General features: G+C 39.4%; 1 protein-coding gene across 2 annotated transcripts in view; it reads right to left on the reverse strand.

The window, feature by feature from the left end:
* LOC143851300 (proline iminopeptidase-like) overlaps window positions 1–10,229 on the reverse strand; it is a 69,771-nt gene extending 59,542 nt beyond the window's left edge. For both annotated transcript variants that reach the window (XM_077360679.1, XM_077360678.1), the window contains exons 1-2: window positions 9,942–10,229; window positions 8,299–8,498 (exon numbers count right to left, since the gene is read on the reverse strand). In XM_077360679.1, the coding sequence (XP_077216794.1) occupies window positions 8,299–8,498; window positions 9,942–10,059 (318 nt within the window). In that variant the 5' untranslated portion in view covers window positions 10,060–10,229. The remainder of the gene's footprint in view (window positions 1–8,298; window positions 8,499–9,941) is intronic.
* Window positions 10,230–17,669: the final 7,440 nt, after the last annotated feature.

A 17,669-nucleotide genomic window follows, 5' to 3' on the forward strand; every position in this document is an offset into this window, starting at 1 on the left:
CAAATATGGAGACTAGGAATCCAAAAATTTGTCGGTGACGGTTACATCTTGGCTCTGGAGCTATATGGAGCCGAATGTGATTAGAAGCATATACTTTTTGTCCTTTGCCAAAGAGATATGGGATATAACTCATGACCTGCATTTGGATCAATATAATAGAGCCTGACTCTATCAATTATGTCTGGAGGCTAGTTAACTTAAATAGGGAGATCAATCGCTCAAGGAATACTTTACTCATTTACGTTTTATATGCAAAAAGTTGGCATTTTATGAAGACGATCAATTTCACTACCCTCAAGATGTTGAACAGATAAAGAAAAGGCAAGAGAAAAAAAAATATCTTTGGAGTTGTAGAGTGGCTTGAATATAGAATCCGTACCTACTTGGGCACATTTGTTGAAGACTCAGACCTTTCCATGCGTTAAAAGTGTGTATGTCATTCTACAGCATGATGAGCATATAAGACAGACTATGCAGCCACCTCCCTTTGTGATTGATGGATCAGATTTGGTTTCAGACTCTAGAGGTCTGAAGGTCGTGATGCTGGTGGAAGGGGAGATATTCATAACGGTTGAAGGGGCGGTCTTATGGTTATAAGGAGTGTTCTTTTGGGGGAAGGAACAACCATACCGGGGAGAGATGTTGGGATCACTATAGTAAGCCGCCTTTGATGGTAAACAGAGCATCGACTGATCCTATTGTGCAGAGTTACAGCCATTCTTTAGATGCTCCTCAATTTGTTTCCGGATGTTATCGGATTTGCATGTCTCTGGCTGAATATACTTCTACGGTCCATGAAATGAATCGTGTCAAGGGCATGTCTTCCACTCGCGCAACCTCTATTAGCCCAGGCAGGTACTACATGTCTACATCAACCTTCCATACCATGTTACATGGATTCTTCTTGATGGAAAAAGAATCCATGTTGGACACGTCTTGGATTCCAATACTTCAGGATTCTTTGAGACACTTCTTGATCTCTTTTATTTGTTTTTTTTCTGAATACTACCAGAACAACTTTACAATTAACACATGTTTTGAGTTTTACCCATCCTAATAGTAAGTTTCTTAAATGAAAATAAAACATTATATCTACTTTGCCTATTAAAACTTTTATTATATGGTACAATGGTGGTGTGAAAATGCCATTTATGACGATGTCACCCTTGATAGATTGATGGAGTGTCCTGTGTACGAAAGGGATTGGAAAGCTGGCCAGGCGGTCGATTGCAACACTCGGGCAGTCGTCGTTCGGTTCGGTCACCTAATCCGATTGTATGACCTAGTAAGAAAACATAAAAATATTAAAATTTGAGAATTGATTAAAATATTTTGGCGAATCCACGAATCATTCTTTTTTAGGGTTGCCGAATCCGACACTCGATACCCATGTCAGATTCCAACACTCATATCCGTACTAAAGCAACATAGCTTCCATATCACTCTTCCACCCTCTCAGACCCCATGGATAATTGACTCTAAGGCTACTGATCTATGAGTGGTATGTCTCAATTATTTTCTTGTTTTGAACCTTTAACTTCATTCGTATTGTAAAACTTGATCATGGAGCTCTTATCAAAATCTCTGGCAAGGGAATCATTCCCGTTTCCTCCTCTTTCCCTTCAGTTTGCTATTCATGTTCCTCACTTTTCTACTAACCTTCTTTTCGAAAGTAATTCAAAAAGTCCCTTACCTGAAGTATAATGTAGGTTCTTCCTATCTCTTTCACTGGACATGAGAGCGAAGTGGAGAATTAGTGGAGGATGAGAGCTAGGATTGTATCTCTTTCATCCTCATGCTACTAGCATCTCCATAGTAATTAAGTCAGGGTAAGGATAACCTTCATATATGGAATTGTCGATCTAGTTATTCATCTCCTTCTAGTCTTATGTCATAAGTGTTAGAATATGTGAGATCTCACTAATAAGTTAGATTAGGCAACTATGGTTTGATTAGGTAGAATAAAATCACATCATCCAAGATTAATAAAATTCTCTCAAATTTTACATGGTATCAGAGCTACCGATCTTGGAGTGACCACAAGACAAATAGCTGCTCTCTCCGGCGGACGACCGATCTAGCCGGCCACCATCGCTCCCACATTCTCTTTCTCAAATTAACACCACTAGTACTTCCTTCCTTACCAGCTTCATTAGTTTCAATCTCCTTGCAAGAACAAGCACCAATCCTTTTATCGTTCTGTGTGTTCGTCCATGCAACAAAGATCTCTCTACACTTGTCATAAAATTACACATGTCATAAGACATACACCGCCATTAAACAACTAACATGTGGGTCTTTCAAATTCCTTTTTTCCTAGGCTAAAATCAAGGGCAAAGCTAAGGGGAGAGGTGGGGCAATTCTTCCCTAAAATTCAGGAACTTTTCATTTTGGCTTCGTTGACTTAAAATTAGTTTTATGTTCTGTTAACTAACCAACTTCTCCTAAAGCTTAAGCTGTTGGAGAAAGGTGTTATTTATCTTTTATACTTTAACACTCCCCCACACGTGTGACCCACTTGGCAAACATGTGGCACATGTGGTCCTACTTGGGGCCGACCATCGCATGTGGATTTTTGCTATCCGGGAGGTTTGAACTCGAGACCTTTGGCTATGATACCATGTTAACTAACCAACTTCTCCTAAAGCTTAAGCTGTTGGAGAAAGGTGTTATTTATCTTTTATACTTTAACATGTTCATTTTTACAACATAAAACAAATTCTATGTCGAAAGAAACGGAGCCTATGAAACCCATTCTACTGGTTGTATTCAATGCACTCGTGTGTAATTAATACTCTCTCTCTCTCTCTCTCTCTCTCTCTCTCTCTCTCTCTCTCTCAAGTAACCTAAATTAATGTGCCCCTCTCTCCTACTAAATTTTCTTGGCTAAGGGAGCGACAGAGGGGAGCCACTTCATAATGCCCCTTAGGAAAATATTTTATCCCATTGTGAAATATAGCATTTTTCCAAAAGTAATGGGGGCCCACTTCATATGATGATCCAAATTGTTCATTTGTTGGGCCATAATGTAAATAGGTTTCATCTTGTAAATCATCTCCGTAGGATGATCCTAACCCTTCGATCTACAATGGGATCGCCCATTATCAAAACATCAATAGATCGGAGTTTTAGGATCATCCTATGGAGATTATTTATACGGTGTAGCCTATTTACTTTGTGGCCCAACAAATGAACAATTTGGATCTTCTTATCATGCGGGCCCCATAGTACTTTTTGGAAAATATTGGACTTTACATGCACACAATATATAATATCCTTAGCATTCTTGTTCAATCTCCTTGCATTCTTTTCTCATCTAATTTTCAAAACTCTCTTGGTTGCCTTCAATAACCCCTCATCTTCTTGAATGCACCCCCTCATCATCTTGTGCCAATTACACGATCTCCTTATTTTGCTGTCAACACCTTCACAAATTTAAAAAAAAGGGATTTGTTTTCAAAACACATATTTGATATTTGCACACTTTTTCCCAATGTCCAATTTTTCGTCGATAATTGTTGCCACCATTCCTAACCGCTATTTGTCGCTTTCTCTTCTATTTCTTTCCTCTCTTTCTTTATAGTTTTGTCTTTCGCCTATTTCGGTTGAGGTACATCTTTGTGGTGCGTGCCCGAACTAGGAGCTCTACTCAGTTGAGGGGCCTCTCTCCTTGAGGTTCGTGCATGAGAGAGCAATTTCTCTCTTCGGTATCTCAAGCTGACCCGTGAAGTCTGCCCATTGAGGCTTTCTTTTGCCCATAGAGGCCATTTCTTGCCCATTCCGGCATTCGTCCATTGTGACGCATTTCTTGCCCATTCCGGCATTGGTCCATTGTGACCCATTTTCAGAAGGTTTGATATTCTAATCGGCCTAATGACTTGCTCATTCAGGCTTGAGTCCAATTCAGTTCATTGAAGCTCTTCGCGGCTCACCTTTTAATGCAACACATTCTTCAACGACAGGTGGCCATCATCTTCAACAATATTGGCAACATACAACAAGTAGACATCAATCGTGACAATGTGCAACAAAAATTGGCAAATTTTTACATTTTTTTGGGATATTCATTGTAATCAAATGTATATCGATTTTCAATCCATATACGTTTGAGGGGGCATGTTAGAATATGTGAGATCTCACAATAAGTTAGATTAGGCAACTATGGTTTGATTAGGTAGAATAAAATCACATCATCCAAGATTAATAAAATTCTCTCAAATTTTACAATAAGTTTCTAGTATCGGTTGACTTTTATTTTGATAACTTATGATGTTGGACTTGTGATTGGGAAAAAAATCATCGGTTCATATATTCTAAAAGTTTAAACCATGGTTGTACTTTTCCCTTTCAGTTAATCCATTCTAATGCCTAGGGACATGCACGATCCACCCATTATCTTCTATGTTGGTTTTCGGTATCATTTGTTTATTGATGATGTTACTCTTATGTTGATGAAAGACACAGCTTCTTTTTTTTTTGATGAAAGATAGAGCTAACAATCCAAATCTTGTTCAAATCTTTCCAAAAATCAATTCAACAGCAATATCATGAACTTTCATTCTGACAATGGTGATGAATACCTTTCTTGAAGAACGTCAAGTTTATTTGCAGAATGGTGTTGAATTCCATTCTCCATGTCCTTAAACTCCTTGACAGAATGGAATAGTGGAACGCAAACAATGTGACCTATTGGAAGTAATCCATCCCCTTTTCACAAAAATACGGGTACCTAAACTTTATTGATGGTGTTGTTTTAATTGTTTGTTACGCGATTAATAGGTTACCATTGTTGTAATGAATAATCCATCTTGAGAGTCTTAAATTTGCTAGTTCCCCCCTATAACAATACTCTACGTGTTTTGAATGTGCAGTTTTGTTCAAAATCTTGATCCTTCGAAGATAAACAATCTAACAGACCCATTGTGTCATTGTTGGCTATTCTAAATCTAAAAAGGGATTCAAGTGCATTAATCCAAAAAATGAAAAATGAAACATCTCACTGTATGTTATATTCTTTGAAGATGTCCCTTATTTTTCAGATAAGAGAAGAGACTAGTTCTGCCTAATGTTGGGGAAAGTCTCATCAGTTATAGTAGTCCCAATAGTCTCAATCAAGAATTTCAAGGAAATACCAAGGGCACAACAATCAAAACGTATGTACATATAAAGAGGAGAGGAGAGTATAACCATAAGTTCATGCACCCAGATGGCTAGATCAGATCCTTAGATCCAAAGTCATATCATTCCTCTTACATCTGACTATCGTGTCACTTATTCTCCTATTGTTTCTATTAATTCTGAGATTCTTGATTTGTCCAATCAAGTAAAGGGAAGAAATCTTGCACAGTCACCCCATTAACCATCATGTTTCCTATGAAGGTATTTTTTCTTCATGTAGGTCCTTTGTTGCAATCCTCTCATCTCACAGCATTCTAAAGTGGCTAGAAAACCCTTGCTTGACACCTATTAGAAGAAGGCGATGGAAGAACAAGTGCTGGATTTAGAAAAAGAATAGAGCTAGGAGTTGTTGAGATGCATATGGATATACATTGTCAAGTATCGTCCCAATGGGGAAGTAGGTACAAGGCCCGCCTTGAAGTTAAAGTCCATGCATAGACCTATGGAGGGGAAGACAGAAAGATCTTTGCTGCAAAATAAGAAGTGGTTAGTGTCACAGCTAGATGTCAAGAATGCTTTTTCTTCATGGGGAATTTCAAGAAGCTCTCTCTCTCTCTCTCTCTCTCTCTCTCTCTCTCTCTCTCTCTCTCTCTCTCTCTCTCCCCTCTTGGGTTTATATCTCAAGGGAACTAGTTTGTAGATTGAAGAAGTTTGCGGGCTTAAACAATCTCCTACAGCTTGGCTTCAGAGACTCAACAGTGTCCTTATGCAGATTGGATTCCATATCAGCAGTCTTAATCACACTTTATTTGTGAAACCAAGATGAGAAGGGCTTACCATGTCAGTTGTGTATGTGGATGAGATTATCTTCACAAGTGATGATACCGAAGGAACGGTTGGACTCTAAGAAATATCTGCAGAAAATCTTTTGTATCAAAGAATTGTGTGTTGAGGTATTCCTTTGGGATTGATGTTGCCAGATCATCAAAGGGTATATTTATATCTCTAAGGAAATATGCACTTGACCTTCTTTCAGAGAGTCACTCTTGGGATGAGACACAGTAACACACCAATGGAGTATAATATCATTTATTTGCAGATGATCGTAATCTTCTGAGCAATCCTGCTTGTTAGAATAAGCTTATGTAGCCTAAGGGCATTATAGTCTTTTCCACCTGCGTCCTTCTACTGTGACAACAAGTCAGCCATTCACATAGCTATGAATCCGGTATTTCACGAACGAACTAAGCATATAGAAGTGGATTGTCACTTTATTCGTCACAGGATTCAGACAGGCCAAATTCAAACTGAGTTCACTCAAACGAATGATCAGATTGCAGACATGTTTACCAAGCCATTAAATGGAGCTCGATTGAGTGATTTATGTAACAAGCTGGGCATGTATGACATTCATACTCCAGCTTGAGGGAGAGTGTTAGAATAAGCTTATGTAGCCTAAGGGCATTATAGTCTTTTCATATTCTTTTCATAATAAATATATATGTGTGTGTTAGGGCAAGGAGGCTAACACACAACATTTCATTCTCAAATCTCTCTGTTAACACTACTCATGACCACTTGATAGATAAACTTATTTACCTTACTATTACTACACTGGATGATGTAGATAAAGTGGCCAAAGATTACATGAGCATTCTTGGTCATGCCAAGAAGAAGCCAATCAAGGGTTTAAGGAGTACACATTATACCACAGCTGAAGATGTAGCAGTTAGATTGATGTCCCAGTTCAAGGATCAAGATATTTGATCATTGATTGACAATTCCAGTTGTCGATCAAATGATGAAAGGAACAACAACTACAAAATGTTATTTTAACATGTTTTTATTTTTGTCGTATTTCTTTTCCATAACGAATTCTTCATGGATTAGAGTTCTTTAGCATTTAAGTGTTGTTATTATAAATTCATGGAGGAAATGGGGTTTTTGGGCTGAATTTTGTTATGATTCCGGAGTTTAAATCCATATATTGAATATAAGTAACGATAAACACCCTCTTCTCTTCTTGTGTTCTTTGTCTCTTTGTGGATTTTGTGACTTGCAAGCAGAATTCCAAAATCGAATTTCATGTTTCATCAATTGCACAACATAAGATTAGTATCAGAGCAAGAGTTTTGTTCTTGGAGATCGATCGATCTTCTCCAATAGAGTGTTGCAGGTGGAGAGAGGAAGTGGTTGTGTTGCACCATTAGGTTGAATCCCTTACATAACAATTATCACATAAAAAATTATCGCATCTTGAAGAAGAGATCGTATGGAGTTGATTCTCAAACTAATTCTAAAAATCATAAATGGAACAAATGTTTGAAGTTTGACATTCCTGAAATTTTCAGAGGATTGTCAAATGAAGAATTCCTTGATTAGTTGGTCATTATAGAAGATGTGATAGAGTTGAAGGAAGTTCTCGAACCGATGATGGTTTCTCTTGCCACTACGCAATTGAGGGATTGTTCTTTTTATTTTGTCTTATTTTTAGAAATATCTTAAAGGAAACTCGTCGTTCTTCTCTTTTCAGCGAGTGGAATTGATTTTTGTCAGGGTTTCACCAGAAACTTTGCTTTTTCACATTTTCTATATATGAAAAGTCAGGTTTCGGATACTTCGACCGAAACATTAATGAAATGCCAAAATTTTGGGTGAAATCTTGTAACTTTCCAAATCCAAGTGGATTTAGTTTAAATGACTGCCTAAATCGAAATATTTTGGCCATTTCGTTTCGTTTCGTTTCGGCCGAAATTTAAACCATGTTCACAATCTGGCAATGGCATCATCCAAATCCCACTGATAGCAATCACTAATCAGACCATGGATGAGTAAGTGAAACACCTCTATTATCTCATGTTTCTTTTTTTTTTAATGGTGCATCTGTTACACATGTTCTCCTTTCGGTAAGTTTGTTATCACACACTCTTCATTCACTTTATAATGACCATTGAATTTTCTCAACAGGTTGTTTCAAATCACCAAGTCCGTAAATTAACAGTGGCTCACTAACTCCACTCAGATGAGGGGCACATTTGAACCTAAGCAAATGCAAGCACTTATGGAGAACTATTTCAGGGCTTCCTAATTGAAAAGTCACGGAAGGCATTCAAAAACGGTAATTGTGAATAACACTTTGGGTTATTAAACTAAAGGAATGAAAAGGATGATTCTACTCACATGTCCATTGGGATTTCCAGACTGCTCCCAATACAATGTGTGGATATCCGAAACCTTCAAAGACCCTGAACTGTATGGGTCTATATCAGGATAAAGATTCATATTCACTGGGAGTTCCTTTGCCAAATTCATTGATGCCCTAGATTGTAGACCACTTCTCTGACCAAGATTTTGAGTATATAGTAACACTTTCTGCTTTCCTGCACAGCATATGTAAAATCAGCCCAACATGTCTTCACACTCATGAATAAACACTCAACGAAAATAAATGACACAAATATGTAAAATCCTCATATTTGAACAGTGAAATAGCCAGATTTTGGTGTATGTAAGAACACAGACTTCCCAAATACCATAACTTAATTTGTTGCATATCTCAACAGAACAAAGTTAAAATCTGCTGTACTACTAGACAAGCATTTGCACCTACTACAAGCATTTCCATTCAAGAACACCATATGCACATGCAAATGTTCAACCTTAGCCCACCCAAATAAGAAAACGTACTAAACCCGGATTCATGTTAGATGAAATTACCAACGCCACTAAAACCAGAAACATGTCAACTTAGTGTTATGGTCCTGAGTACGGGCCTGCCTAGATATGGGACTAGGTGGGACCATCCTAGCATGGGACAGGTTTAAAGGGCCTAGTCTAACACGTTCTATCTAGAGCTTTTGGCGTATTGGTCATAGTTAGCAAAAAACGATGTTTAAAACTCGTTTTAATGGTTTTTCATTTAAATCTCCGTTTAAAACTTTTACACTAAAAAAACCGAGTTTTTTGAGGCAAATGTTTTAAATAGATGTATTAAACATGTTTTTTGGCCAACTTTCCAACCTTACCCCTACTATATTTTGTAGATCACAAAATTTTAAATTCATTTTTTTGTGTTCCTGTTTTTCCACTTCGTTTTTTTTTTCCAAAACCGTATTAAACTCAATTTTTTGCCGTCACGTTTTATTGTCGAATCACATTTTGCTAACTATGGTATTGGTTAGGTACCTAACATTAGGCATAACCGCATAAGAGCAAAGGCCATGTCCCATGTTCGAGTCATGGAAGGGGCGACTTGTGGAAAGGGCTACCAAGAAAAAAGGGCAGAGTGAAAGTCATCATAGAGCTAGGATTGACTGAAGCGTAGTGGAATGTTACGGTCCTAAGTGGTAGCCTACCTAGGTATAGGACTAGGTTGGACCCAGCCTGTTACGAGACAGGTTTAAAGGGCCTAGCCTAACATGTTCCATCAGCTCTACAGCTTTTGTCATATAGGTTAGGTACCTAACACTTAGAATTTAATTTTCTAGCAGAATACGGTCAATTCACTCCATTACCAATAAAGTACACAGCAGAATGCATCAAATAAATAAGAACCCAGTACTTTTCAAGTGGCAATTTTTCTAACTAATAGAAAGAGATTTTTTTCACCAATAGAAAGAGATAATGGGTATCTCTCAAGAAGTATTCGACCGAAAGAACAATAACAAAGACAGCAAAAATGGGGTCTTGATAAAATTTCCAGGCGGTCTAGGTTGAGATGAAAAATAGACCACAAAAAAAGGGCGGGTTCTCCCTACCATAAGACATCGAAATAAGTAAAACCCAGATTTTAAGAAAGATGGGAGTTGGAGAAATGAAATTACCCGAAACGATTTGCTTGGCGGAGAGCGAAAAGGTGGAGAGAGATCGATGGAAGTGTGAAGGGGTGTTTATAAGAAGGGGAAATGTTGAGAATTCAATGCTGTTAGCGCTTAACCTCATACTTCTTTTTTTAGTGATTTATATAAAGGTGTGTTGTAGAAAGGGTACAAAAAAGGTTCAATGAAAGGGAACCGTGAAATTCTTTCTACTTGCCACTATAAGGAGCCTCCCAATCCCATGCTCTTAGAATTAGATTCCTTGTAAGCATCTCCTCATACCAAATATCATATCATGTTAGTAGCTCGACAAAAAATAGAAAAATGATATGGTTTGTAGGCCCTAAGCAAGGTTTAATATTTACGTTAGACAAGATTGTAATATAGCTTTTGTCTTATACAATTTTAAATAGAGAAAAGCATTCCTGGGTTTTTTTTTTTTTTTTTTTTGATGAGTAAGCTGGGGTTAGGCAAGACCCCCACCAGATATCATTAAAGAAAGACAATTACAAGCTACGTGGGCTCAAAAGCCAACAATCTAGGAACATGCTCCCACACAAAACAAAAATAACATGAAGGCAAAAGGGTGGAAACAAACCCCCAACCAAAACCGCACCAATTTAAAGGAACCCTACTCATAGGAAAAAATTACAACCGAGTGTATGTGGCTCCCATAGAGTCCAGCACCATGAGGTCAAGAAGGAGGGGAGGAGCAGAGTCAGTGTTCAGGTCATCTCCATTAACAGCACAATCTGGTTTGGATAAGAAATCGGCAGCAGAATTAGCTTCACGCCAAATATGACTTATGCACCATGAATTTGTCTCAGCCAAACCTTTATAGATCTTGGCAAGGGTAGGAATCTCTTTCCAAGGGCATTTAAATTTTTTGAGAACCACATTTACAGCAACAAGGGAGTCAGATTCCATCCAGATGTTGGTCATGTTGTGTTTTCTTGCAAGCAGGAGGCCTTGGAGGATTGCTTGTAATTCTAGCAGGTGGATACTTCCAGTGCGAACCTTGAGGGAGAACATCTTGATGCTTCTACCTTCATGATTCCTTATAACCCCTCCCACTCTCGCAATATCTGCAATAAGGGAGGCGTCAGTGTTAATTTTGACAGTTCCAATGGGGGGTTTTGTCCAAGTACAGTGTTTCTGAACTTTCTGAGCCTTGAAACAAGGGAGGTTGAAAAGTCTAGCACAATCAACATTCCGAGCATCCATGGGGTCATTTCGCTCGAGGGCAATGAGTTTTATTTTGACTTCTTGGATGATATTTTGAAGGACCTGATGCTTGTGGATACTTTGCTTGCCGTGAGTTCTGTTGTTTCTCTCATACCAGATATTGTAGATTGTGGCTTGGAACAGAAGCTTAACTGCAGTGCTAAGCTGCCCTTTACCTCCAAACTGCTCCCTAATCCAGTCTACTTCTCCAGCAACACCTTTACATCTTCTTCGGATATTTAATTGCCTCTGAATGGTCTCCCAAATCCATTTGGAGTATGAGCATTGGAAAAACAAGTGATTAATGCTTTCGGACCCTTGAATGCACAAGGGGCAGAAAGGGGACGCCCGGATCCCAAATTTTATTAGCCTATCGGCAGTGAGAAGCCTTCCCCACATTGCCAGCCAACAAGTGAAGGCGTGTCTGGGAATAGCACCAGAGAACCACACAGTAGAGCACCATGGAGGCTTTGGCTTCTTGAGCCTAACAGAGTTCCAGGCACTTTTGATCGAGAATTCACCATTGTCGGTTGGTTTCCAAATAGGGAGGTTTTCGTCTCCGAAATTTAGAATCCCTCTGTCAATGATGTCTTTTAGAGCTTTCAGATGGGGGAGATGGAGAATCGGGTCCCATTCGCCATCATGAAGGAGATCCATAACAGTTGCATTACTGTTGATACAATCGGAGAGGTATCGTACAGAGGACAGGTTAGAGATGATACCATCAGGGTGCCACGGCTGCTTCCAAAAATCAATTTTAGAACCATTCCCAATAGAGTAGCAAACTAGTTTTTCCACCAGAGGCCTAGATTGGAGGATCCCTCGGAATCCTCAAGAGGGACTTTTTGGCATTTTCATAAACCAAATGTTCTGGTTTCTGATATATTTTTTGTGAATCCAGTCAGACCATAGAGATTTTTTCCCCACTACAAGATTCCAGAACATTTTCATTTGCCCGGCCACATTAAGATCATTTATTTTCCGAATACCAATCCCTCCTTCAACCTTAGGGTAGCAGACTTGGTCCCAGGATATTGGATGCATTTTGTTTGGAAGATCAGCTCCAGACCAAAGGAAATTTCGGAATATTCTTTCAATTTCATCAATAGAGCTCTGGGGGATGCGAAAGGCTGCTGTCCAGTATAGTTGAAAGGCATTGAGTACAGATGAGATCAGTTCTAGGCACCTTGCTCTGGAGAGAGAACGGTTACACCATATAGAGATCCTTTTTCTTATTTTAGAAATAAGAGACTGGCAATCCCTTGCAGACAATCTTGAGGGAGTGAGAGGAAGGCCAAGATATTTGATAGGCAGGTGACCTTCAGGGATTCCTAATTCAGTGCAAACCTGGCCTTTTAGATTGGATTCAACTCCAGTAAAGAAAATTTCACTTTTAAGGAAATTCACAGCGAGACCTGAACATTCAGTAAACTTTTGAAGACAAGAATTGATCCCCCTAGTAGCATCAAGAGTCACTTTTGAGAAGAGCATTACATCATCGGCAAATAGCAGATGATTTATGGTAAGATCTCCTCTGACAAAAGGGGAAGAGATAAGTTTTGAGCATTGAGCTTCATTCAGAATCGAGGAGAACATCTCCATAACGATGCAGAACAGCAGGGGAGATAGTGGGTCTCCTTGTCGGATCCCATTAGAGGATGAGAAGTACCCTTTTGGAGAGCCATTCATTAAGATAGAGAAGGTAGGGCTGGAGATACACTGGAAGATCCAATTGCACCAGATATCGTTGAAACCAATTTTCAGCATGAACTTGATTAGAGAAGAGTGGCAGACATTATCAAAAGCTTTCTTCAGATCCAACTTTAAGCACATTGCAGGTCTAGAAGAAGTTCGGTGGAAATTGTGAATAATATCATTAGAAAGGAGGATATTTTCTTGGATGGTTCTTCCTTTCACAAAAGCAGACTGATTTGGGCTCACAATCTCACCAAGGAAAGGCCGAAGTCTCATAGCAAGGATTTTGGAGATGATTTTATAGAGAAAGTTGCACAGAGAGATGGGGCGGTATTGATTAGGGGTGCTAGCATCCATAGATTTAGGAATGAGGCTAATGAAGGTATTATTCACCGATTGGAGAAGCTTACCTTTGTTGAAGAAGTCAATGACATCATCACTAACCTCCTTTCCAATGAGATACCAAAAGGCCTTGTAGAAGTCCCCATTAAATCCGTCAGGTCCTGGACTTTTGCTCCCATCACAGCATCTAATGACCTCATCAACTTCATCTCTCTGGACAGGCCTAGTTAGCCATTGAGCTGTATCAGGGGGAAGATTTCTTAAGGGATCGGGAACAGAGTCAAGGGAAGGACTAGGACCAGGGGAATTTAGGATGCCAGCAAAGTAGTTTATAAAAGTGTCTTCCACATCTTTTGGGTCAGTAACTATTTCCCCTTCTTCATTCATGGTGCCACGAATACTTGATCTGTTACTAGCAGAGTTAATTGCTACATGAAAAAAGTGAGAGTTAGAGTCACCCAATGTCAGCCAGTTTATTCTAGATCTCTGTCTTAACATGCTTTCTTCTTGACTAGCAACTCTGCGATAGTCTTCTTTAATTTGATTCATCTGATCTCTAAGAAGGATATTTCCCGGGTCAGCATGAACTTTTGCTTGACTATCCTCCAGGTCTTTTCTGATGCGAGGAAGTTTAACATCAATCCTTCCGAAGATGTCCTTATTCCAGCTCTTAATAGCAAGCTTTACCAGCTGAAGCTTCCGGGTAATCCGATACATGGGAGTGCCTCTGACTTTGGAATTCCAGGCCCGCTCAACAATTTCAAATAGGGAGAGGTCTTCTAACCACATTGAGTAGAATCGGAAAGGTTTAGGGGAGGGATTTTTATGATCAAGGAGATGAATAATAATGGGGGAGTGATCGGAGATCAAAGAACTATTGAAATTGGCGTAGGAGGATGGGAAATGTTCAAGCCAATCGTCATTTACAATGGCCCGATCTAGGTGCCTCAGCTTGTAATCTCCAGTTTTTGAGCTATTGGACCAAGAAAGAGTTTGGCCTAAGGATTTGAGGTCGGTAAGAGAGCAGTTGATGATGCAGTTGTTAAACTCTTCAATGTCAGTTCTAACAGGATCCACGCCTCCAAATTTTTCATGAATATACCTGATAACATTAAAATCCCCAAGGGAGATCCAGGGAGTCCCATTGTTATTCATGGCTTCTAATGTTTCCCAAAGTCTCCTTCTTTCTCTCCCATGATTGTGAGCATAAATAGCAGTGATGTGGATGTGCTTTTGGTGCTGGGGGATCCACAAGTTCCCATGGATGTGCTGATCAGAGACATGAGTCTGGTTAAAAGAAATTTCAGCAGGGTTCCAACAGACCCAAATTCTCCCATTTGGAGCATGGCTATAGTTGGTAACCACATTCCAATTTGGAAACATTTCCTCGGTGTAAATGGGAAGAAACTCTTGAGTGGCTCTGGTTTCAGTAATGCACAGAAGGGAGAGATTTTCGGACTGAATCATATTTTTAACAGCATTTCTCTTTGAAGAGGCCCCTAGGCCTCTAATATTCCAAACTCCAAATTTAATCATCATTTAGTTGAGTGAGGTTGGTATTTGGGGTCGAGATTTCAGCAAGACATTTGGGTGTAGGATTTGGAGGATATTCAACATTTAGGGGAGCAATGGGTTCAGAGGGAGAAAGGGAGGCTTTGTAAACCAATAAAGCGCAGGGAGTGTAACTGCGATGCAGGAACACTTTTCTCTTTTAAATATTAACTTTTTTATTACGTAATTGGGAGCGTGGTAAATTGTAGAGCAATGTAAAGTATAAGATCTTATCTGGGTACCTTTAATCTTAGATCAATGGTCTGGATTGAAGAGTGAGATTAAGTGTGAAATTACTAGATTTACTCATTAACCTAGTGAACAGCGAAAGGTATAAGGGTGATAATCAGTGGGGCGTAACTGCGATGCAGGAACACTTTTCTCTTTTAAATATTAACTTTTTTATTACTTAATTGGGAGCGTGGTAAATTGTAGAGCAATGTAAAGTATAAGATCTTATCTGGGTACCTTTAATCTTAGATCAATGGTCTGGATTGAAGAGTGAGATTAAGTGTGAAATTACTAGATTTACTTATTAACCTAGTGAACAGCGAAAGGTATAAGGGTGATAATCAGTGGGGCTTATCCTAGTTAGACATGGATGTTTTAGCGTAGCCGTGGTATAACCATTGTTTCAAATTTCGGTTTCGGACTGTGTTTCAGTCCTCACCGAAACCGAAATTTCGGTCGAAATCCGACAAAATGAAATTAACGGGTATTTTAACTCGTACAAAATTTCGACCCAAATTTCCGAAATTTCAGTAATTTTGGCTGAAATTTCGGGATAATATGAAATAATTATAAAAAAAACATAATGAAATTTCGACTAAAATTTTGAAATTTCAGACGAAATAAATGACAGTTTCGCGTATTGCTGATTTCGGTTTCGGTCAAAATTTAAAACCATGGGTATAACTACCTCAGAAGTAGTAGGTAATTAAACTAGTTAGAGCTCTGTTATGGATAAAACACTATCATCTGTTTATCAACAAATAAGGGGTGTGCTTTGGTACCATCTAACTAGCCATAAAGAGATCTGCCCCATCAGAGATCAGGCCATCCAGAGGGGCAGATGAAGATCCAGCCTAGATCAATCATGTGGCATGGCCGATTGAGGTCCGATCAAGGTAAGTATGTTGCATTCTAGATTAATTGCATATTTAGTTCAATTGGATTCAATAGATCTATAGAATGATTTAATTAGATCTACTACTAGTATTCCAGAACCATGCTATGCAGTGATGTAAAATGGTGGGCTCCACCCTATCAAAACATGATGTGCAAAATTGTAGGCCCCACCTTATGCATGGGTTTGGCTAGAGATAATGGGACCCACAAATCAAAACATGAGGTGTGAAATGAAGGGCCCGACCTGAAAAATGGTATAAAATGGTCAACCCTATACTATATAGTTTGGGTGCAGATGGTGGCCCACCGCATACACACATGAGGTGTAAAATGGCTGGGCCCACCCATGTATGCATAAGATATAATATGGTAGGCCCACCCATGCTCGGTGTGCCCAAGCCCTATCAAAATCAAAACATGAGGTGCAAAACAATGGGCCCCAGCCTATGCATGGTTTGGGTGGAGATGGTGGGACCCACACATCAAAGATGCGTTAAATGTGTTAAATGAAGATATCATCTTGCCAAGATTAGCCAAAATTAATGTGATTCTTTCTTCTTAGTTAGCTCCTTCTAAAATTAGGTGATTACAGTGATTTTGGATAGTTGCCAAAATCATGTCAAGTCTCCCTATATGTAGTAATCTATTTATAGTATGTCATTCATTCCTTCTTGTAATATCTTGTAATCAGGGATCCCTAATTTTGTATATTAGATAGATTCCCTGAATTGTATATGATGAAGTCTATAAAATAAACTCACACAAACCAAAAGGTAGTGTGGGTGATTACTCTCTCTCTCTCTCTCTCTCTCTCTCTCTCTCTCTCTCTCTGTCTCTCTCTCTCTCCTCTCTGTTTTCTTACATGGTATCAGAGGGTGCAATTGACAGATATATTGCACCTTGAACGATCCTCTCTTCAGAGAAACCCATTCGCTGTTCTTTCCTCATTCGTCTCTTTCTCCTCATCGTATTGTCGCTGCGACTCGGCTCCCCGCATTCGTGACGAATGAAACCCTAGTGGCTTTCTTCCCTCTCTTTCCAGAACCCTTTTTTCTATTTCTTTCCAAATACGGTAATGGTAGACTCTCTCCCCCACTCGGCTTCCTCTAACCCTCCTGCTTCGGCAGACTCTCCCCCCCACTCAGCTTCCTCTAACACTCCTGCTTCGGCAATGTCTTCTCCCACAATCTCCTTCACCCCCTCTCTTCTCATTAATATCACACACCTTGTTTCTATTCGTCTAGACCGAAATAATTACCTCCTATGGCGTAGCTAGTTCCTGCCAATTCTGCGCAGACCTTCATCGGATGGTAGATGGATCGACCCCTCCCACCACCTCGTTTCCTCTCCTCTTCAACGGATGCTACTCCCCGTCCTAATCCGGAGTATCTTGCATGGGAGCGGGTTGATAAAACCCTGCTAAGTTGGCTTAATGCTACCATGACAGAATCAGTTCTCCCTCAAACAGTGAGTCTCTCATCTGCACACGCTGTTTGGAGCACGCTTGAATCCACCTTCTCTGCTCACTCCACGACCTGTATCATTCAACTTCGGGAATTGCGCAAAGGATCCTTCTCAATGGTAGATTATCTCAATCGTCTCAAGTCGATCGCAGACTCCCTAGCAATTTCCCTCTCTCCAATTGATGATCAAGATCTAGTCATGTATACCTTGTCGGGTCTAGGCCCTAACTATATCGCCTTCAATAGTTCGATATCTGTATGTATACCTTTACCTTCCTTTACTGAGTTATATTTTACTGAGTTATATTATCTACTACTCAGTCATGGCTTG

This window comes from Tasmannia lanceolata, unplaced genomic scaffold (assembly GCF_043159265.1).
Source record: "Tasmannia lanceolata isolate RefF3 unplaced genomic scaffold, GAP_Taslan_0.1 ptg000018l, whole genome shotgun sequence".
Taxonomy (NCBI): Eukaryota; Viridiplantae; Streptophyta; class Magnoliopsida; order Canellales; family Winteraceae; genus Tasmannia; species Tasmannia lanceolata.